Below are 24,136 nucleotides of genomic sequence, written 5' to 3'. Positions count from 1 at the left end.
ATATCCCGAATCTCTTAACCAACTTGCTCCACCATATGTTGACTTAAAGCTTCACCAATCAATATTTTTACACAAACAACAATGAGAGAGGTCACTCGTGGTGACAAAGACACAGAGAATTACCACCCTGCTGCATTTCCCCTCAGCTCTATGGAGCTTTTTACTGTCTTTGAGCCCTTTGGACTTCTAGCCCATAAAATGTGAAATAAACACTTGGCTGAATGACCAATAAAATACAAGCTGGTCTATCCCATCAAGCACAGGTGATGTTGCACTGCATGGAGTAACAGTAACATTTATGTTGGCTCAATAAAACTGTCAAACAGATTTTAATACAATGCGTCGGCTGATTGGTGGAGACCAAAACGGAGCAAAAAGAAGGGCGAGTCTTGGAGTTACATTCATCAAAGAACAGTTGAATGGAAGTCAGGAGTGGAACATAAAGGGGTTTACCACAAAGTGGTACAACCCCAGATTACCACTTTGTTTGTCTTTGTTCGGAACAAGCTTTGAGCGAGTGTTCCTTTTTTTGAGAATAGAGAAGTGAAAGAAGACAAGTTACATGTTTGATTCAAACTGGTAAATGGTTTTCATATTCTCCCATGGTACGCGGTTGCCAAAAAAGTCTCTACTGACTGTTGCTCCTCTAGTCAATCCGACAAGCAAGTGTGTCCTTTACAATAAAATCTACATTTTTTTTTTTTTACACATGATGCATATTACAGTGGAATTTACACTTTTAATCTTGAAGTTTCACTCATCAAAAACAACGCATGTACTGGGGATAACAACCTTTCCTTTAGTGATAATGATGATTTATCATCATCATTATTGTTGCTTGATTCAAATCAAAAATTGGCAAAGCTTATAATTTTTCTCATTTGAGTTTGAGAGGCGTGTCTACCTCGAGTCAACAGGTCAACACCCACAAGCAGGTGGCCGGGAAGAATGCGGTGCCCTGATTGGCCCGGACCGACTTGATCATGTGACCGAAAGCAACAGGCTGGAAACCTAATGGGAAACATGGGGACTAGAACACGCCTGACTGAGCTGTCAAGTGAAATATAGATAGACAAAACAAAACCGGAAGGTATACAATTTATCTCCAAAACAAGACGAGCGCATGTATTTCCTATACAAACCGGTGTTCTCAAGCATCGGCATTTGTATTTGTGAATCATAATAACTGACTCATTGACTCACTGATTATAATTATAAGTAATTTTGGATTTGTGTATGTATAGATTGGCAATAACGATTTACCTTGGGTTTTTCTGTACATCCACGTGAAAGTGCATTCTTTATTCTAAGGAGTGTTTGTTACGCGCATCGTCCCTGCTAGCCTGTCAGCGGCTTTTACGCTGAAAGTCCCGACCGGAAGCTGTACTTGTGAAGGCGGCGACTTGACGTGCGAGCATCACGTGACGATAACTGTTCAATAGTGCGACGAGGAAATCATCATCCACTGTCGGTGGATATGTGAGCCGCTTGTCAACTCGTAACGGATATTTCAAAACCATGTAACGACGCTGCTCGTTTTAATGTAAGAGTTTACTACGTTGGTTTCTATATTTTTTTTAGTTTATTGATAACGAAAGCACTTTTACGCTCAGATATGTAGCCAGGTGAGGGTTGATTTTTAACCGGTCGGCAGTGATTTAACTTTTTTTATTTTAGTTTTTAGACAACAACGCCACTCGTTCGTTATTGACGTGTCGGGCGCAAAGAGTCACCCCGTAGTCCCGGAGCGGACTTCATTCGGAGCACTTGATGAAGTTGTGAAGCGTTTTTTTGGTTGCCGGAGGCTCAGGCTTCCGCGATGACGGAGCGCACCCCGCTCCTCCACTACCGCCTCTCCACCAGCGTCAATGAGTCCGAGCGGCGGGCCCCGCCGGCCGGCCGGCCCCCGGAGCAGCAGGGGTGGCAGGAGCAGCAGCAGCAGCAGCAGCAGCGGCCGGGCGGTGCCGGGAGGAGGTCCGCCCAGCCGGGGCAGCCCAAGAAGCTCTCCACCTTCTTCGGCGTGGTCATCCCCACCCTGCTGTCGATGTTCAGCGTGGTGGTCTTCCTCCGGATAGGTGAGCAGCCGGGCACGGGCACGCGCACGCCAACACCTGTGCTCGTGACAGTTGCGCGGCAGACGTGCACCAAGACGTCCCGTCAGGAATTCAAAGATTTCGATATTTTGTAAAGTCTCAGTAAAGTTCCATAATTCACCTGTGGCCCTGAAGGAGCCACAGGTGAATTCAGTGTGGCTCCAGGTGAATTCAGTATGGCTCCTTCAGGGCCACAGGTGAATTCAGTGTGGCTCCTTCAGGGCCACAGGTGAATTCAGTGTGGCTCCTTCAGGGCCACAGGTGAATTCAGTGTGGCTCCTTCAGGGCCACAGGTGAGTTGTGGAACTTTACTGAGACTTTACAAAATATATAAAAAAACAACGAATTCGGTGTGTGAGTCCATTCATCAAATGTGCTTCGACTCCACCTCCTCTCCCCTTCTGTCTGACCGAGCATGGATGGGTGTAAACTGCTTTAGAAAAGTGCGTGTGTTGTGCACAAAGCGAATTGTGTCGAATCAAATTTGGTGTCCCTTTCACAATTCATTTGCTGTTCATAAAGGCGATCTAGACTGAGGAGTCAGTCAGGAACAGAGGGATCCTGACCAGGAAGAACCATAGTCCGCATGAATGGAAAACCCATTTTTGTCTCCCACGTCTGATCCGACCACGGAGATTCAGTCACCAGTTGAAGGCGCGGCGAGCGCATCAGTCTGTGGCATGTGACCCAACGTGGCAGTCAATTTTCATTCAGTGAGAACATCAGCGGGCGGACAGGCCGTTATTGAATTTTTCTGCTTTTTTTTACTGGTGAAATTCCTATGGTGGTGGGGGAACTAGACTCGGTCAATTCAGAGGAAGGGTTCTTGTAGATGAAAAAAAGAAAATGCAATGTGAAATGATGCAATCCAAAGTTTTACAGTTCTCCTGTCAGAGCAGCATAAGTACAGGACAAGAGGCCACAGAAAAACCAGGCTGCCACGAGTTCATCTTCTTTTGTCTGCTGTCTATTTTCCACGTATTTGGATTTGGCACTTGTGTGTGTGTTTCTCTCCATTTTGTACCTCCAGGTTGTTTTCTAACACTCCCTCTCATTCCCCTGCACCTCCCGTGCCCCACAGTCTCGTGAGATGTCAGCTGGTGCAGTGCCACGGACACACACAAGCGCGCGTGCACACACACACCCACACACACACACACACACACACACACACACACACACAGAGAGACTCACGTGGACACATTGTAGCTCTGTGTGTAAAACTTTAGGCTACTGTTCTCACACACTAGAGATTTAACATCTTAGGATGTGCTTAGAAATGGCCATTCATTCTAAAAGTGTTAGATCACAGGACAGGTAATGTGTCATCAGAAAAAAAAAAGTCATCAGATTGCTATACCGTTCATACTAGACAACGTGCTGTCTTGTTATCGCGGGCTTTCAGTCGTGCTTTTCAAACTAGGGGACTCATCTGCGACGGGGGGTTCACAAACTACACCACCCTTCACCAGGAGAAATGTCTCCAAGGTACGCTTTGTCACGAAAACACACGGTACACGCGCAAAACAGGAATTGTTTGTCACTTTGACAATGGACGTCAGAAAGTTACTGTGGTGGTGTTGAATATATAATATATAATTGATGAATACTCTTATGTGTTATGTTAATGTGGGGTTCGCACAACACGACAGGAACAAGTCCTGCAAATAGTCTGCGCGAGGATTTGTTCAGAAACACGGAAAAAGGCAAAGGCAGAGAGTACTGGTTAAGAGTGTGGTTGTGTTGTTGTGCTACAGTTCCTCCCGCGGGTTTTTGCGGTCGATGCACTCACATCCCAGCTCACTACAGGATTTCCGCGCTCCGACGCGTCCAGAGATCTGTCGGAAGTCGGCGAGGCCTCGGACAGTGACTTTGATCTAGTGGTTGGCGGTTCACACGTAGCCATCGAGGGATGATTTGCGAGCTCCGATTTCACGCTGATTTTCCCCTGATTTGCTGCAGCTCCAGGATCTGTCCGTGAGCGGAAAATCGGGCTTAAAATTGTGTCGTGTGAACTCGGCCTAAGGTGTTGCTACTTTCTCCAGCTTTCCGGCCTGTCGTCAGCTGGAGGCAGCCGCTCACTGATGCTTCGCCCCCTACACACAACGGTTGGGGGTCACAACAGGGGTGTTGACCCCCAACCATCAACCTCTTCCTCTGGAGCCACACCAAGTAGTCAAGTCAACATAGGAAATGTTAATGTTCTGTGGAAAAACCCTTTTCAGTCAATGGCTGCCTGAAGTCTTGGACCCACAGACATCAGCAGACACTTTGTCTCATCCCAGGTGATTGTCTCCAAGAGCTTCACTGCAGCTTCCTTCGACTCTTGCTTGTTGTTGGGGCTCTCTGCCTTTAGCCTGCTCTTCATTAATCGGAGTGCGCGTGTTTAACCGGACGATCGGGCGACTGACTCGGCCAGTCGAGGACATTCCACCTTAGAAATTCTCTGGTCCCTTTGTCTGTACGTCCGGGATCGTTGTCCAGCTGAATGACGAGACTGTCGACCAGTGGGTTTTGATGCATTTGGCTGAATCTGAGCACAGGATGATCCTGTTTACCTGCATTCAGCCTGCCAATCCTGTCAGCAGGGGAAGCGTCAATAAATGCCAGTGTCCATGTCCGAGCTGCAACAGAGCCTGCACCATGTTTGACATATGAGATGGTGCCATTGGGTCATAAGCTGTTCCCTTTATTCTCTGTTCATTCCTCTTTCTATCATTATTACCGTTTGTTTGTCTGTCAGTCAGCAGGGATACTCAAAAAAGATTTAACCGATTTCCATAACATTTTGTGGAGGGGTTGGGCATGACTTGCAGAAGAACATATTAAATTTGGGATTGGATCCAGACAAACGGGCTGATCCAGGATTTAAAAAAAAAAAAAAATCTTTAACAGGGAAAGATCGGGCTCCTAGGGCCCTTCTAGTTTTGATAGAATTTGATTCTTATTTAGTCAGTCAATAAAAAAGCTCTTCCGGTTCATACAGTATATGCGTGCGTATGCCAGTTTCTGAGGTTTACCATGCGTTCACAGCACCTTGTGGTGAATCCTCTGAAATTATTGCCATGAAGTTGTTTCTTGATTGTTGACGACAAGGAATCTCTGACATTTTAGTTTTTATCTGAACTTCTTCCCTAACATGCTCACCTTTGTCCTCCTCATATTAACAGACAGTTTATATTATTGGTATACAACAAATATTTCACGTAATCTACCATAAATATAATTCCACAATTTATAATCCCCAATCCAACATTCTCATGTTGTATATGCCATGTCATGTGGGTATTTAACAGACCTGGTATCTTCAATCAATGCACAATCATATGCTTCAAAAACAAGAAAGCTTCCTATGCTGACTTCTCTTACTACGGAGAGCTCTGGATTATGCATGTCACTTATTCTTAATTCTAAGAATTATTTCTCTTAGTTGTCTCCCTCCCTTGATCTCAAAATTACAGTGAAGACGTGGAAAAAGAAACTGGAATCATTTTCAACACGTGACTCCAGTTTGTCTCTCAGAGAGGCTGGATTGTTTTTTTTGAGTCATTTTGTTCACTGGCAGACACTTTTGTTTTTGAGCTCTTAAAAGATTTTCATAAACGTTTTCATCATAAACCACGAGCGCAGTGCGTCAAGCATGTGCTGTGTTCCTGTGATTCGAACATAGTTAATGTGCTTACTGAGTTTAGTGCCACACTAAATGCTCACTTCCCCTGAACTCTCTTTTTGGGAAAGTTGAACTTCCCTGTTCGACCACACTGACATTCCTGTCTCTTGTGTTTGTGCTTTTGTCTGACTAGGATTCCTGGTGGGCCAGTCCGGACTGTACCAAGCCATTGCCATGTTACTGGTGGCCTACTTCATCATCTGTATGACCGTGCTGTCAGTCTGTGCAATCTCCACCAACGGAGCCCTGGATGCTGGGGGAGCCTATTGTATCCTCTCACCCTCACGTGACGGGTCGACGCAGTATCAGAAACGCCGTCGGGGCTCAAGATGTCAACAGAGAGCACACGCTCACACGCCGCAACACAAACACAAACAGTGCCTTTGTTTCATCCAAGCATTGTCTGTGACACTGAACATCATTTGTCTATTAACTACACCATGAGACACTATCACATTCCTGGGATGCCGGAATGCTTCCTTGCCAGGAATCTGGTTGGTGGATGCATGTGTCTGATAGACATTTAGACACACATAAAGCAAACAGCTTTCTCCTTTTAGCATTGGGTTGTTTGATGTTGTGACCTCCTGCAGATGATTATATGAAAGTAATACATTAACCATGTATAATTGGGCAAATTACTGTCACTTTTCCTTTTTCTGCATTTCATAACATTGTTCCTTCCAACCATTATTCTGTCCTTTGCGATCTGCCCAATTCTATTGGTTAGCTGTAGGGTTTGGGGTAACCCTAACCTGAACCTATGTCTAATCTTGAAGAGAATCTAACCTTTTGTAAAAGAGAAATCTATTGAAAATATCGTCATGTCATTGATGTCAAGGTCTTAAAGCCTTTTGTAAGAATATAAATGAAAACCTGTTTCACAGAGCATCATACTGAACAAGTGAACTTCGCCTTAACTCGATTCAGACATGATCAGCCGAGCGCTGGGTCCGGAGTTTGGTGGCAGCATCGGCATCATGTTCTTCCTGGCTAACGTGTGCGGCAGTGCTCTGTATGTGCTCGGTCTGGTTGAGGCTATTGTGGGCACCTTTGGGCTGCCGGAGGGTAATTTAGATTTTATTTTTTATTTACAGCTTGTAAAATAATGCCAGGTCAGCATGCTTTTTTGTAATTTGGTTGGGAAAGTTTCAGCAGTGCTTCTTGTCATTATCATTTCTGGAATACCATGTTTGACAGTTTCTAGGAAAGTGTGTTTAAGTGGTTAAGCTCAGGCAAATGTTTTCATATTCTCTGTTATAACATTATGCTCCTGAACATTTTCTGTTAATCATTTATAAACATTAACAAATCTCTTCCCTTATCTTCTCCCTCATGACCTTACGCTGGACGCCTCATCCTCCACTAGACGGGACTATGGCCACTTCCCCCTACCAGGTCTTACCGTCGGGCTACTGGTGGTCTCTGCTTTATGCCACAGCCATCGCCTTGCTTTGCCTGCTGGGTTGCCTGGTGGGAGCCCACATCTATGCCAAGGCCACCTTCATCATCTTTTTGGTTGTCATGTTCGTCCTGGGCACCATCTTCATCAGCTTCTTTGCCGTTGGGCCCCGCACCCTCACCCTGCCCGGCACTGCCACGGTGAACGGAACTGGCCCTGTGCTTCCCACCACGGCCAACTTCACTGGCTTCAAGTTGGACACGCTGCTCGGAAACTTGTGGGGTAAGATGGAGAAGGCTGGATCCAAATATCAGACTAGAGTCACAAATAAGTTCATACCAGGCATGTTTGAGTGCCTTATTTGATCCCTGGTGATTTTCCCCTGTTGCAAGTCGAGCAAACGTGTGTATTTACCAAATTGTCAAGCAATTCCCTTAAATGTGATGCAGTTGCGTGTGTCGCATTCCACACTATTCTAACCTGATCCCAGACCCCATGGTGCCATGCCTACTCCAGCCAGTTGGAGATGTTAGTGCCATGACAAGTGACGTGGACATTTTTCTTTTAAACATCATCTTTCCCTGCACTGTTGGTAGAGGACAGCAGCTTTGGCTGATCTGTAATAGACCTGTTTCACAGCAGCCTTGTATCTATTAGATGTTTTTAAATGTTCTCTGGTTCCTCTGTCCATTGAAAAATCACGAAGGCACTTTGTTCCGTTTGCACGGATTCACATCCAAACACATGATTACTAAGCTAAATTCTCTAACTAGGGCCTGCACATGTGAGAACTATTACACACAGCAAGCTTCGGATTATCCCAAGATCTAACTAAATAGAATGCAAACACACACAAACACACACACACAAACACACACACACAGACAGACACACAAAAACACACACACACACACACAGACACACACACACACACACACACACACACACACGCCTGTGTTGACAAGACTTATGAAATTATGATTTTACATCCGATATGAATGAGCACATGATGGATATTTCCAGTGTCCAGTGTGCAGGGGTTTGGGAGGTCTATTGGCAGAAGTGGAATATAATATTCATAATTATGTTTTCATTAGTGTATAATCAACTGAAACTAAGAATCATTGTTTTATAAATTAGCCCCTTCATATCTACATTGGGAGTGGGCCCTCCTCTGGACAAAGCAGTCACTGGCTCTAGTTTAGGTTCTAGGGTCTCCTACACTAGGTAGGGCGGGTGAGGTATTCAGTTGGCTGCAGTCCACAATCCCACTACTAGAAGCCACTTAATCCTACACACTGAACAATTTAAAGTAAAATTTGAAGTTCAAATGCTGTAAAACGTAAGGAAGTTTTTGTGGTGAGCAGGCACAGTGTAGTCAACAAACCAAACTTTACTTGCTGCTGGACGACTGATGCTGATGATAAAACTATGGGGGCTCTCAACTGCTGTGTTCTCTTCCCACAGCCGACTACACGTTGGATTACACAACAGAAACGATGATGACCTTTGCCACAGTTTTCGCTGTGATGTTTAATGGCTGCACCGGCATCATGGCTGGTTCTAACATGTCAGGTAGGGACGTTTGGTTGTTTGTGTGTTGTATGTGTGTGTGTTCGACCTGATTATCTGTCTGTGAACAATGGCTACATCTGTCTGTCCTCCAGGTGACCTGAAAAATCCCAGCTATTCCATCCCCCGGGGCACTATCACAGCCGTCATCTTCACCTTCATCATCTATAACTTGCTCAGCGTGCTGGTGGCATGCTCCTGTGATCGGTCAGTCACAAAGTCACGCGCACACACACACACACACACACACACACACACACACACACACACACACACACACACACACACACACACACACACACACACACACACACACACACACACACACACACACACACACACACACACACACACACACACACACACACACACACACACTGAAATGGCCCATAATTGAAAATAAATCCCCACAGATCCAAACAAGTTAATTAAACCCTGGAGTTGATAAGAGTGTAAGTGCAGTGCAGTAGAAATATATGTTAGCATGTTTTGTTTTCAGTTAGTGGTTATCAGATAATGCAAACAGGGTTCTTTTCCTGCTTCACCAAATATAAATCGCTGCGTCGGTGGAGCCTGATTTCCAAACCATTTATTCGAAAGCAGCAGAAATGCAAGTAGGGAAAATAATGACAACACAACTGTGTGCAAGAATGGCCTGTGGGTCTTTGTCCCTGTCATTATTTGACACTAAAATCTGATATTTTGTTCAATTCAGTTTGCACTTGTCTGTGTTAGTGCTGTGTTTTGCAGCTCCGGTACCCATCTTATAAAGAGCAGGAGCAGGAACACATGCATCCAAACATGCAAGCACACTGAAAAGCCTGCAGGATCAGCAATGTATTGAGCCTGCACCCGTAATTCAAAAAATTTTGGTTAAATATCCATCTATCCAGCACTCAACAACAGCCATAATCCTGTCAGAGACATTAAAACAATGTGCTGATCATGCTGAGGACTCTTGCCTGGGGGGTTTTCAGATGGGAATTCTGACATGAAGCGGTGTCATTGTTTTTCTCTCGAATGGAATGAATAACAACAACTAGGACCTATTGTGTGTGTCAGCACTAGTTCCTCTAACCTGCTGCTCTCCCCGATTCAGGCTGCAACCTCAGCATCCACTGGTGCTCCACCATTAGCCTGGACCCCTTTGCAATTCTGAACCAGATTTTGTTCCCAAAGGCCTTGCACTCTCACATAGCTGTTTTCACTTATTCCTGGCCAATTACACTTGTGTTCGAATAAAAGTTGGAGCTGTGCTGGAATTATTTGAGGTTTTTATATTAACATCAAATGACTTTATATTACTACAAGTTATGTGCAAGAGGACAGTGTGTGCATTTCCTCTTAACTCTAAGGAGCATTTTAGAGTCTTTCAGCTTGTTTTAGTTTCATGGCCTCCGACGTACTGTATGTCAAGTTGTTGGTAGTGGTGTACTTCCGCTCTATATTGTGTTATCTTTTAGCTTGAAGATTGATTTCGGAACATCCCTAGATTGATCCTTCGCGGCTCATAGTCAGGCTGGAGGTAACTTGTAGTTATAGTTGCGTCATTGTCCACGCTGTGTCCTGGCAAATATAAAAACGAAATAAGCTATGTCAAAACACGTCAAGATGAATTTATGGTCAAGCATTCCTTTAATTAAGCGTCAATCGGTGACACTGGTGTCGGTGTCCTCACTTCACTCTGAAGTTTAGCACTATAAATCATCCAAGTCCCTGATGCTGCCGTGGGTATTTACTTCTTTCTGTTTATTTGTCCTCCCTCTCCCTATATCTGTCCGTCTCTCTCTATCTGCCGAGTGCCAGACTTTGCTATTGATGTAGCTCTAAAGCGAGTGTTGCTAAGGTGCTAAACTGACATGACAGGGCTATAAAAGAGCAGCGGAGATCAATACTGCCATCATTTACCCTGCCACACTGTCCTCCCTGCGTCCGCCTACCACTCACGCTCTTTAGTGATAAGGGACAGTGTATTTTAACACACTTTCTGCTTCTCTGCAGTGCTCTATCGCTCCCTCTGAATCATACATATGACACAACTTATTATACCCATGTATTTTCCATAGGATTAGATATACTGTAGAAATAGGTCAGCAAGAACAAAATTGTGCGTGTGTGTGTGTTGGGGAGGGACGGGGGCATGAATGAAGGCTTTGGGCAGAGGGACCAAGTCAATACTGAGCCCCCACTCACATGATCCAACCAAGAGGGAGGTCACAAGTGGTCCCTCACATGACCTGTGTGTGTTTATGTGTGTACACCCTGTTCGCACTCTGCTTTAAAGCGTCTCTTGGGAATCACAGATCCACTGGTTGTGGAAACAGTGGGACGCGTGTGAATAAACACAGCAGTCTGTCCGAAACAGGGGAAGTCGTACCTGAGGGAGGACCCTCTGCAGTTGCCTGGATGTATGTGGAAAGATTGTAGTGAAGCTCAGGTCATTTGAAAAAAAATCTTAATTGGTTTTTATGACAAAAATATTTGAAAAAACATACCAACACTACAACACCACGCATTGCAACTGAGAGTGCATGAAGAGTAGTAAGCAAGTGAGCAGATGGAAGCTAAAAGTTATGAATACATGGATAACTCAATTTAATGGAACAATTAAGTTAAAATAGATGTAATGTAAACAGGTAATTGTTTGTTAAAAAAAATAAGTAAATTGTTTTGATAGTTAAATATCAAAGTAGTAGTATTACATGAGTAAAATGGCTGGAAGTCGTAGTAGTAGTAGTGGTACGAGTGCAATCCTGATCAAACCAACATAAACTATGACATTTAAATTGTTTTGAGAATATCACTCTTATATTATCACCAGTTTTAAGTGACATTCTTCATGATGGGTGGTGTCAATGAAGAGGGACTTGATGGGGTGATCTGACAGGGCTGTGGTGGTACCTCTGTCATAGTTCGGTAGAGTATGTAGTGCAGTGTAAATTAAAATGTATCTCAATTTGTGTGTGTGTGTGTGTGTGTGTGTGTGTGTGTGTGTGTGTGTGTGTGTGTGTGTGTGTGTGTGTGTGTGTGTGTGTGTGTGTGCGTGTGCGTGTGCGTGCCTACGCTTGTGTGGATCTCTGGTCATATGAATTACTGTGGTGAGGAAATGTAATAGCTTCCTGTTAACTAAGCAGGATGGCAAAAAGAACAGACGGGGTGGGGTATAGAGTGAAAGCTCCTCACAGCTGGGCAGACTGTTTGGTTGTGAAATACAGAAGAAAACACACATGGAGTGTAAAATCCCATTGTATGGGTTTATGGCCTGTACATCCCCCCTTTTCTTATCTTCAGTTAGCTCTGGGTCGTCTGGTTTATTGAGGCTGACCTGGAATTGAACTGATATGAGTGTTATCTTTCTGGAGAAAAAGTAATGTAAGATAATCATTTCGCCGAAACACCGGGGAAATTGTCACTAATAGGGTATTTCCTTATTGTGCTCTTGTTTGTGTTTGTGTTCATGTAGGCCAGATGATTTTTGCCTTTTTTGGGTTTTGTTTTGCTCTTAATGTTGGTTGGTGTGAGAACAGATATGCCAATTCTTTTTAACCCAGGCCAGTTATTTTGAGTCGTCTGGTGCTAATTTTTCACAGTGTGTCTCCTTTTTACAATTTTGTGCAGAATTTTTCAGAGTTGCATGAGGGAAATTCACCATGTGATAATGGCTTGATTCCTGGAACATACCGCTTTCACTTCCCTACGTTAACACAATGGTCCGATTGTGCACCGTTGAAAAAAAAAAAAAAATCACCTGACAATATTTCACATTCAACTCACAAGAATGCACCCATTGAGTGGCCAGCAGCCACAACCAGGAGATGAGAAGTGGGCCGATAGTGACGGGTGCCAATCTGTTTTCATATCCCTCTTTCAGCTTCTAATGGTGGAAGCTTCCCTGCATTAGCTGTTTGTGTATTGTTGGTGTATTTCATCTTCTGCTTGCAGAAAAAAACCCATTTACATTCACAGCTGTTTCTGCTACATTAGGCTGGCTCACTCAAAAAAGTACTATATCAACAATACTGAAAGGGTGCGTTGTGAAACTTTATTGAATGTAGACGGAGACCATCATTTGTCATGGCAGAAGAATTCAAGTCACATCTACTTTCCAACAGCAAATGGGTCTAGAAAAAAGGGTGGGGGGGGATTGTTCGCCTATTATGAATGCAGGAGTATATACCTTTTCAAGTAAGAGCTTTGTAAACATTACTCTGAAATATTTTACTAATCTAAAAACAATCATTGTGTTTGATTTTCTCACAAGAAAACGTGCTGAGGTGAAAAAATTATCTGGCATGACATTTATCTCTCACAGCCAGTTGTTCATCCGGCTCCACATAACACACACACACACAGTCACACACACACACACACACACACACACACACACACACACACACACACACACACACACACACACACACACACACACACACACACACACACACACACACACACACACACACACACACACACACACACACACACACACACACACACACACACACACACACACACACGCGCGTCTGGCAGCCAGGGCACCAGGTTTTCTTTTGTTATTGAATCATGCAGACGGGCAAGTTAACCAAATTATCATGGATTCAAATACGACTGCTTTTATTAAAGTCATCTGTCATGTTATTGGGGCGACCGCGCCGCGTGTCAGGGAAGCCCCTCGCGCCTGAGACGTGGCTCCAGGGTAGCTGCAGTTATGGCCCATTAAAGTGGCAGGTACGTGCGTGTATGTGTGATTTTTTTTTTGTTTTGTTCATGTATAAATGTTTGGAACTCAAAGCCAATTCCCTAGATTTCCCCCCGATCTCATGGTGTTAATCAGAGGATAGAGTTTGCTCAGGTGTCGAGAGAGCAAAGAAACGATACTCAGTTAATATAATAATAATAATTATCATAATAAAATATTAAAAATTATGTTTGTATTCCAAAGTAAGTCCATAGTCATATAATAAACGTACCCTGTGAACTTTTAAAACTATGGGTTTGTATACTGCTTATAGCTGCCTAATGCGGTGGAAACCAAGTGTTACTGCAGTTGAAGGTTTCAGTCCTGTAACAGAAAGACTTCCGCATTCTCATTTGATTCCAACTAGATCTTTCTATGCTGAAAAGCAGCAGCAACAACAACATTAAAACAGTGACAGTTTGTCAATTAAAGCAAAAGGAAAATTCTGTTGTAGTTGCGCGAGTTGTCCAAAGGGTGGCAGTCCCGCTCTCTTCCCAACCAGCTGTGTTAGAAAAGGAAGATTTAGTGAGTGACAAACTAACCTTTACATAAGGCTCTCCTAAATTGCTACCCCTGGCAAATTGTCGTTCTGCGTCATCATTTTAAAGGCGTCGCAGTTAAGATTGTGTTTGAAAGCAAATGTCAGGCAGTGGCCGTTGAACATGATTATACTGCGCGGCGAGGGCACCTCTCCACGGCTGCCTTCCTGCGTCGGCGCGTGTTGTCGGCCTCGCAGCACCTGTCGGGCGCGAGGCGGGGATTTGTCAGTGTGCGCTCATTTTAACGAGGGCTGAGGTGATTAAACTCGGAGCTGACAGCTTCAGCTGGGGTTCGGACATGGTTTACACATCAGCTGCGCCAATCACGCACATCAACAGCCAGTGCTCTTCCATCATACCCTGCACGTGGAGCCACGGAAGTCCCGGAGAGCCATGGAGTTTTGGTCCGTGAGCTCTTGCTGGGGGGAAAGGTCTTCACCTGTCACACAGAAATAGAGCAGATTAGACACGTTTGACCTTTTATCATGGATTAACTAAGTATTCCATCTTAAAAAGGCAACTTAGTTTTACGCCCGCTCCACAGGAATCCCGTTACTGTGTGTTTTGACTTTGCAGATGCACTGGCGGTACTGGGTGTTTTGTTTTTTGATGATGGCGATGAAGGGATGAGGGGATGTGAGATAGAGGTAGAATCTAGTTACCTCATGTGACCAGCTAGCCAGCCATGACAGATTGCCCTGTCGCTACTTTATCAAGCTGTTTTGTGTGTGTGTGTGTGTGTGTGTGTGTGTGTGTGTGTGTGTGTGTGTGTGTGTGTGTGTGTGTGTGTGTGTGTGTGTGTGTGTGTGTGTGTGTGTGTGTGTGTGTGTGTGTGTGTGTGTGTGTGTGTGTGTGTGTGTGTGTGTGTGTGTGTGTGTGTGTGTGTGTGTGTTTTTTTGTGTGTGCCAGACGAGAGATGAGAGACAGACGCGCTTCGGGGGGTGTACGGATCGCATGACATTCACAAGGCTGCGTGTCAGAGATAGCACAACAAAAGAAGATTCAAATTAATATAATCATCAAGTCAGTTATTAAAACAAAAGCCTCTCCAGCGCCGGGCGGATTAGCCCACAGGTCACTGCCGCACGGTGCTGCGGAGGAGTAGAAACGCGCGTGCATGGTCAATCAAGCAAAGACAAATCTCCCAGTTAGGAACCCCCCCCCCCGCCCCGCACACACACGCACCTTCTACCGCTCTCGTCGTTTTCACGGCTGCTCTCCATTTCACCATTTACAATTTACCGCCACTCCATTTAGTCTTCTGTACAGCAACGTCCAATTTCTAGCCACTTGTTTGTATTACTCTGTCCCCCGCCTTCGTTGTTTGCAACTCAGATATGAGATAACAATATCGACGGCTGTGTTTTCTGATGTTCACGGTGGAAGGGACACACTGTAGCTCCTCATCAACCCCCGTCACCTCGAAATTGCTTTTACATAATACTTAATTTGTTTTCCCAGTTCCCCGTAACAAATGTAAACGCTGGTTGGATCATGTTCATTGTTCTATGCAGTCATCAGGACTTCTACTGTCACTGTCCACTGTCCTGTTTTTCCTGCACATAAACTCTCTAGCAGGATTTAAAAAAAGAAAATAACTAAACCTCCACAGCATCACATCAACAAACAGAAAACAGATCTCAGGTTTTTGTGTCTTTTTTTTTAAATCTCTGCATTCGCGATGAGACTGTCAGTAAACCAGTCAGGACAGTCCCGTACACTTAGAGATTTTTTGCTTAAAATAATCTGTTTGTGCACATTATAATGACTAAATTTTACACATCACGCATCCGTAACTGATCATTTGGAACATGTGACCACTGCGTACACTTGACAATTAGTGCAGATGAACATTTCTACTCAAGACTCAAACCACAAACATTGATCTTGGATCATTCAACTAAAAATGAGTATTTGGAAAATCCATTTTCACCCAGCATAGTATCCAACATCAAGACTTAACGCTGAATCTGAAACTAGTCATCATGTGAATCTAACTTTTTTTTTTGTTATGTGGAGAGTAAATGACACTTTCTTCAGAAAGACAGATGACTCACAGAAGACGTGGATGAGCCACAAGTGACGTCGGGACTTCTGCTCTCTCTTCCTCTCTACTTATGTGGAATTTGATCAGATAGTTTCATTAGAATTCACGTTTAGGGTTTCCCAAAGACAAAAAGTGTGAAGCATTCATCAACTTTTAATAAACAGCCATCATGGACATGGGTATGGACTCTTAAAATAAAATGGCCGATCTCACCCAAATCCTCCCTTTCTCTTCTCTGTCTGTTGCTCTTCATCCTGTGTCTCTTCCCCAAATCCCTGCAGCTTTTCTAGGACATGCTGTTGAAGATTTGGCCTTCATTCCCCCCCAACCCATAAAAATAAATAAAAATAAACAAAAAAACCGGGACAACAGTGAAAAAGGAGAGAGGGGATGAAAGTGACCGGGATCTCTGCTGTGGAGAGATAGGGGTGATTAACAAAAGGAGGGAGCACGACTGTGTGGATGGATGGATGGATGGATGGATGATGGACAGAGAGAGGAGGGAGAAAGGAAAGCCAAGAATGCTGCTGTTGGGTGATAGTGCCAGGAGAAAGGGATGGTAGTAAGGGGATGAGGGGTGGGAGAGAGGACATAGGAGGAGTGAGGGCAAGGGGAAAGGGATGCTGTTTGTTGCCTTACAATGGCTGCGGTCTGGACAAGGTAGAAGAGAACGCCTGCGAATGAGGGGAAATGAAATAACACACAATGTTCCCCGAACCTTTTCTGACCTAGAGGGGCCAAAAGGTGCATGGACATGAGCATGTTCACCACAATATTTTTCAGTTTCCGCTGTACATGGCTTGAGTAGAGGAAAAGTTTGAGATCTATGGAAATATCCTTGCTTTATTTTTTTTTTTACTTAGATACGCCTCCTAGCTGAAAATGACCTGTTGGTGATCACTTTAGCAATGAACCTGAAAACAAAAACAGTGGAGCGGACTGAACCACACGACACTGTGCGTGCAGTGTGTTGACATCACTCCCCGACACCTCGAGAGACGTGCGAGCGGCAGACGCTACGACTCAGGGCTTCTGGCCTCGTGGGGAGCGCGTGCGCATTGGAGCCCCGATCAGTGCGGTCCAAAAATTCCACAACAAACAATATTTCTCCAAAATCGCTCACTGCCCCTTTAGCAGGGAACTTTATGCTAAGGTCACCATCCTCTGGCTATGGCAAGAAAAATGGTGAATTTTTTTTCATTCAAGCCGTTGAGGTGGCTGCAGGCTGCAGACTAAACGCTGTTTTTTAATGCATGTGGAGACTCCAAAGTCTTTATAACTGATCTACAGGTCGACATTATGCAATGACAAAATTAAGTAATGATTCTGGAAATTTTAGATGTGACAACCTCATGAGTCACGCACTCATTACAGGAGATCGTATCCGCTCACTAAACTCACATAGAGCAAGAACAAATGTTCAAGGAGTGGGAATGAAAGTGGAACTATTGTCCCTATTTCAAATAAGTGCTGCATCAAAATCAATTTTTTAAAATGTTTTTCGTAATGTTGCTTTGATTTGCCTTAATCATAGTTGATAATGCATTTCAGTTAATGTTGACGTGCATTGTTTGTTCTATATGCAGCACACACATTTAGTTAATTTTGGAACGTCAACACTACTTTCCTATTAAATTATTTTCTCACAGTTCAAATTAATATTGAATTTGCCGTGCTTGTTTTGCAGGGGGCAAATGAAATTGCACCATTTTCTACAACCTATGTCCTTTTGCCTACCTGGAGAGTCCCTCACGGTCATCCACCTAGCGTGTGTGTCATGGGGGGGATTCATTGTTGTCTGCCAAAGTGTCTTTCATGATAACTTCACTGTGGGGCACCAAAGGCAAAAAAAATTCTAAGTTGCAAATAGTGACTTCAAAGTTTAAACCTGAAACAGCATGTGCTCAGCAGGAAGAAAATGATGCAGCCTTTGTATGTCGTTGCCCTTCAGTTGCCCTGTAACTTAGCCAATTTTTGGTACCTGTGTTACTTACTTTGTTTCAGCTTTGCTTCCTCTTGCTGCTGGTATGTTTTTAATCAGTTGCTTGCAAGTGTGAAAAGAATGGACATTTACTACTGCAAAGTCAGCCTCAATAGTTGAGACCCATTGTGAAATACTATCTGGGCCACAGGGATCTTTTGGAGGGATGGGAAACGTATTAGAACATCAGGTGGTAAAGATGGCAAAGGTCTCTGATTAAAAAAAATAAAAATACACTTTCGGGTTGTGCGAGACGTTACAGTATAGAAAAGTGAAAATAAAAAAGGACAAAGTTATGAAGAAGAAAAACAGAGGAATTGAAATACACGATGCGTGGGAGAGAGAGAGAGAGCGAGAGAGAGAGAGAGAGGGACAGAGAGCAGAAATACACCATGGTTTTTGGAGAGTGATGCAAAAAAAGGAAAGTCTAAAGTGATGGGAACAAAGTGATGTGACTTCTCTGGGAAAAGGCAGCGGATTTATACGCTCTGTGTGTATTTGTGTGTGTGTGTGTGATTGTGAGCGTGTGCACAGAGCCCCTCGTTAGTTATTTATCCCATTTAATAATCCTTAACCACAGTCTACTCCCCCGAGAGCACTTAACTCTCCCTCTCCCTCCCTCTGTCTGACTCCCACAACCCTTCCTTTTCTACTTCTGCGTCTGTCGTGTGTCTGTGTTTTTCCCTCCACCCGCTTGGTGCTGTGGCTACACTCTAGAAATACCTTTAAAGGCCAAGGTGGAGTGAGGCTAAACACCAAGACTAAAGGTCTCTAAAGGGCCTCAGCACATTCACAGCACAGATGCAGACGGCAGAGTTAACACAGGTCTGTTGTGAATCAAGGAGCCACGTGTTCAGGCTGCTACTGCTCAGACTTTTTGGAAACGTTCTCGGAGGACTTTGTCCGAGGCTGCCTTTGTTTCTCCCCTGCTGGGCCGTTAAAGTGCCATCTTTCCATGTTTTTCTGCAGAGAGTGTTGCATTAATAATTTTAAATTCATATTGGTTAGGATGGTGGTACACTTCAACAAAGCAGGCGTATTCTTTGTATTGTGTTAATACCGGAATCTCTTAGATAAATGACTTTGATACTACTGATAACATAACAAAAATGTGATCTCACGAGCCTTAAAAAATATGAATGGCGCATCCGTACGTGCGGTCGCAAGAAGGTTTGCTGTGTCCTCCCAGCATGGTCGCGATACCAGGAGACCGGCCGTTACACGAGGAGAGCTGGACAGGGCCGCAGAAGGGCCTCAACCCAGCAGCAGGACCGGTACATGCTCCTTTGTGTGAGGGGGGAACACTGCCTAGCGCTACAAAACGGCCTCAAGCAAGCTGCTGGTGTGCACGTTTCTGACCAAACTGTGGCATGAGGGCCCGACGTCCTCTAGTGGGACCTGTGGTCACAGCCCAGCGCCATGCAGCTCGATTGGCATTTGCGAGAAAACATCAGAATTGCCAGCTCCACCATTGCCGCCCCGTTCGCTTCACAGATGAGAGCAGGGGTGGATTGGGATTGTCCTTCCTATCTACTGTTCCTTGACCTCAGTGGAAAACGTCATGAGGTCAAGGAAAAGTGTAAAGGAAAACTCATAGGACTTAGGAAAAGCCGACAACGCTGCTTAGGAAATCCGACTCGACTTTTACTATACTGCGTCATCACACAACGGCGGATGTTGTTGACGTGCGTCTGCCGTGGTGAAACTACAAATTTCCGAAGAGGGACTACAAAAAAACGCAGCTACTCCATCAGCATGTTTCAGTGTGTTTTACCACCTTGTGACATCAGATGTAAATAATTCATATGTCCCAGTAGCTTACATGATGACGTGCGTCTCTTCTGGGTCATATTCATACTATTCTACTTCTTCTACTTCTTCTATTTTAGGATTTAATCGTTAACGTTCGTGCACGGCGCGTCACGTTAAATATCGCTGCCGCAATGAATTGTGGGGCGTCTATATCTCCTTTCTTTTCGCATAGTAAAGTCCTGTGTACCCAGTGCTAAAGGAGATTGGAAAGGAAACATTGAAGCACCTTTTCTATGCATTTAGAGAATCTGAACAGCTCTTATCATGGCCGCCGATGAAATACTTCCGGGTCACTTTAAGATTTAGGAAACTTTCCAAAGCAAAAGTCGACCTCACCCCAGGTTCACACAGAACACATCCTCAGAGCGATTGTCAGACCTTACTCACGGTGCAGCAGTGGGCCCTGGGTCCCTCCTGGTGCAGGACAATGTGTGTGTAGGCAGTTCCTGGATGACAAAGCCATTGATGCCGTTGACTGGCCCTCTCGTTCCCCCTGAGCTAAATCCAATTGGGTTATGAGTTGGCTTCATATAAAGATGTATATAGATTTGTGTCCTCGCCGATGCCTGATCCAGCATTTTCGTCAGTATATAGGAGGCATTTCCGATACTGGTATCGACATTTGACAATACATGTATTCGTATAATTTACTGTTGATAAAGAATATATTGATTAGTGCACCTTTTAAAAAAAAAAAAAGTGCAGGTCTAGGAAAAAAACAAATGTATGCTAATATTGGGACATCTATTTCTGTCATCAGCTTTTATCTTAAAAACACCAGTAATGTATCTGCCCTTAGCTGTCTGCAGAGAGAAGGACAGACAAAAGGAAAACACAGTCATAGTAAATGCTGTAATACTGCTGGAGAGATCTGCAGGGTGCCGGAGCATGGACTTTCACGACCATGTCCGTATTACAGAGACGCAAATGCTCACATAATGGTGCACTGAGCAAAACACTGATCTTAGCCAAGAGCCGGAGCCATCTCCGTAACTAGCTCTGACCCCACTTGAGCGCTTATTGGACATTCGGAAGCCTCTTTCTACAGGATCATTAATCCTGATGATGGTGAGTCGTTATGTTAGACCTGATGAGGAGTGACCTCGCCCTCTCGTGAGCCGAGATGACCAGGATCAGCAGCAGCAGAAGCTCCGAGTGTGATGGAAAGGTTATGTTGATGTTGTAATACACCTGAACATGCACGCTCACACGCACGCACACACACACACACACACACACACACACACACACACACACACACACACACACTCTCCCGGTGTCAGCAATTCATTCATCATCCCATTTTGAAAAATCACAGATAATTAATCCATAATGTTCGACCAAAGCGCTGGTGAATTATCAGAAGCACAAACACACGAAATGATGGATTAAAAGATGAATACGCATGAATACACAAATGAGGGCATGAATAAAAGTGGTAAACAAATGAGCTGAAGGGGGGGAGCGGGCCGGGCGTAGCGAGAACAATCAGCCAAAGAATCTCTGCGGGCTCCTTTTAGCCGTTTAGCTTTGTTTCCTCCTCCTCCTCTAAATGAGCTCTTTTAATCTGTCACTCACTCCCTCGCGCTTTGTTCTCCTCTTTATTTGGATGGCAGAGCTCATTTCAGCCTGATGATCTGATCAATAATTACTATCTAGGCCACACACACACACACACACACACACACACACACACACACACACACACACACACACACACACACACACACACACACACACACACGAGCAATACCCCCTCGGTAAAGAATACGCAGCTTCTGAAGAAACACAGAACTATAAAACATAGACTACGTATCCTTGTTCATGTGGTTATGACTAACATATAGATGATCTCTCTCTCTCTAATTCTCTCTCTCTCCCTTTCACACACGCACACACACACACCATTTCTCATATCTGTCATCCTGTTTGCAGTGGCTTTGTTTTTGAGAGCGAGTTTGGAAATGTCAAGCTTTTTTTTAGAGATTTATTTAGCTGTTGCCGCACGTCAGAGAAATTAATAATGAGCCTATAAGGTTTGACCCACGTCATCACTCACTTCTCGCGCGCGCGCACACACACACTTCAATCCCTCGTCATGCTTAGCACATTTAAAAAAGAAAAACACTCTGGTCAGAAACTCTGATTAAAGCAATTGTTCATAGACTTTTCACTGCAGTGCTCACACCATATAAAACACACACACACACACACACACACACCAAATAAACAAAGTAGGTGGCATTTCCTAATTTCGAGGGTGATGTTAAATTCTCCACCGAACCTTTGTTTTAGTGTGTGTGTGTGCGTGCTGCCTGCCTCTCTGTCTCGATGTGAAATAATAGTGTGCCCAGATCATTGGATGTGAGTGAACAATACCTAATAGGGCCATGATAATAAGTATTAAAATCACTGGACCTGAAAGAAAACGTGATGAGATTCTTAATTCCAAGAAATAAAGGACACGGGATGGGGGTGGGAGGTCTGGGGAGTGGACACTGGTACAAGTTGGAAACAAAATGAACAGGAGAGAACTGAGACACGAGACTGGGGGGGTGGGGGGAACACACCTCTTGAGTGCGTTTTAAACATAGCATGATGAGGGGTTTAAGGTGCTGAGGGAGGGGGAATGGATGGATTGGATGGGTGTGTGCTTTGAAACGGAGGGACTGAGTTGGATTAAGAGACATATGTTTTCCACTCTAATTCTCCTCTCTCTGGCTGTATAGTATTGAAAAGAGGTGGGGGGGGGGCAGGCCCTAATCACGCACACGCTGCTGAGGCTTTTGTACTCTCTGATCTCTGCCGCCATGTAATGGTGCCGCATCTGTTACACACACACACACACACACACACACCCCCTCGGTGGAGTGAGCACTTTATTCCAGGATCTCATGATAAGGCGCCCCGGCAGCGTAATCACCTCCTCTTCAATCCTGGTCTTTCTCGGTGAACAGTGGCACATTTTATCCCCCCCACGGCAAATGAGTTTGAAATGACACGCAACCTTTTTGAATCACTTTTTGATTTGGATCTCTTGTTGTAAATGTAATAAAACGATAAACAGTGTCTGCAGCAGCAGAGGCGGTCGGTCGGATCTTTTCCATGTTTGTTGCATGTGAAAATGTTTCAGTGCAATGGTGATTTAGTTGTTGTAGGGCTTTGCCCCTATTCCTCTTCTCACTTATTCTGAAGTGAAGCGCGGTGCTTACCTGACACTTGAAGTGTAAAAGTATAAAAATCTGATAATTAATGATGGGTCTTTTCTAACCTTAAACACAGAAACCATAACATACAGTAAATACAAGACAAAAGCATTCGTAGTTATAATTTAAAGTAGCCGTAAATTCATGGTTGCCCAAGTCAAGGTCCACTTACCGACTTCTTCTTGAGCTTTTTTTTTGCATATGCAAACATATACATTATGTTGGAGAGGGTCAGTACTGGCTGATGATCCTGCTGATGAACAGGGTTAAGTTTGATTTTTTTTTTTAATTTTGAGGTTCATGCTAAATTATCAAAAGCATACGAGAGTTACAAATGCGCACATTGATTAGTGCATACATTTTCATACAAATGTGTTTTCAAATCCACACACAATTACGAGGCAATTTGTGCACACGCAAAACAGTTTGACATATCACAAGATGAATAAATGTTAAGATTTATGACAGATTTTTAACTTCAACTTCAGAAAAGTAATAATGTTCACTTCCACTTTCCCTGTGAGTACAAATGTCTCATAATATGCATGACATGCTTTGTATTTCAGATGTTGAGATTGTATACAGATTGTGTGTATATACAGTATATATATATATATATATATATATATATATATATATACAGTATATTGTGTGCACGGATCACCGGATATGCACCGATCAGCTAACACGTATGGGTGGACTTTTGAGACTCTTTTTCCGCAGTCCGCTCCAAACAGATGCACAAATATCTGCTGCGTTCAAGTGCTGGTGGAAAACTGGGACATCTGGGCTTTTGGTGAATTTGTGGGAAAGACGCTTATCATGAATTTTCTCAAACCTTCTAGTGGGCCACGTACAGCCCAGTGACCGTACTCCCCACCTGTCCCCCAGAGATTAGTTGTCTTTGTGCTTTTGCTCGGTAAGCATTCTACAGTGCTTTGGGAATCTGATTTGAATTATGGCTGAGGACCTTTATCAGATTTGACCTAATCTATACCATTTTTCCTCTCTCTAATGAAATTAAAGATGCATAAAGGGGAAGAAAAATAAAGGGCTTCTTTTCTTTCCCTTTTAAA

General features: G+C 44.1%; 1 protein-coding gene across 1 annotated transcript in view; it reads left to right on the top strand.

Moving 5' to 3' along the window:
* The first annotated feature begins 1,455 nt into the window (after nt 1-1,455).
* zgc:153039 (uncharacterized protein LOC767698 homolog) overlaps nt 1,456-24,136 on the top strand; it is a 53,625-nt gene continuing 30,944 nt past the window's right edge. Inside the window, exons 1-7 of the mRNA XM_035622705.2 lie at nt 1,456-1,543; nt 1,678-2,075; nt 5,897-6,031; nt 6,694-6,831; nt 7,133-7,447; nt 8,633-8,740; nt 8,833-8,944. Coding sequence (XP_035478598.1) covers nt 1,820-2,075; nt 5,897-6,031; nt 6,694-6,831; nt 7,133-7,447; nt 8,633-8,740; nt 8,833-8,944 — 1,064 coding nt within the window. The 5' untranslated portion in view covers nt 1,456-1,543; nt 1,678-1,819. The remainder of the gene's footprint in view (nt 1,544-1,677; nt 2,076-5,896; nt 6,032-6,693; nt 6,832-7,132; nt 7,448-8,632; nt 8,741-8,832; nt 8,945-24,136) is intronic.

Source organism: Scophthalmus maximus, chromosome 11 (genome assembly GCF_022379125.1).
Source record: "Scophthalmus maximus strain ysfricsl-2021 chromosome 11, ASM2237912v1, whole genome shotgun sequence".
Taxonomy (NCBI): domain Eukaryota; kingdom Metazoa; phylum Chordata; class Actinopteri; order Pleuronectiformes; family Scophthalmidae; genus Scophthalmus; species Scophthalmus maximus.
This window is presented reverse-complemented; position numbering and strand designations above follow the sequence as displayed.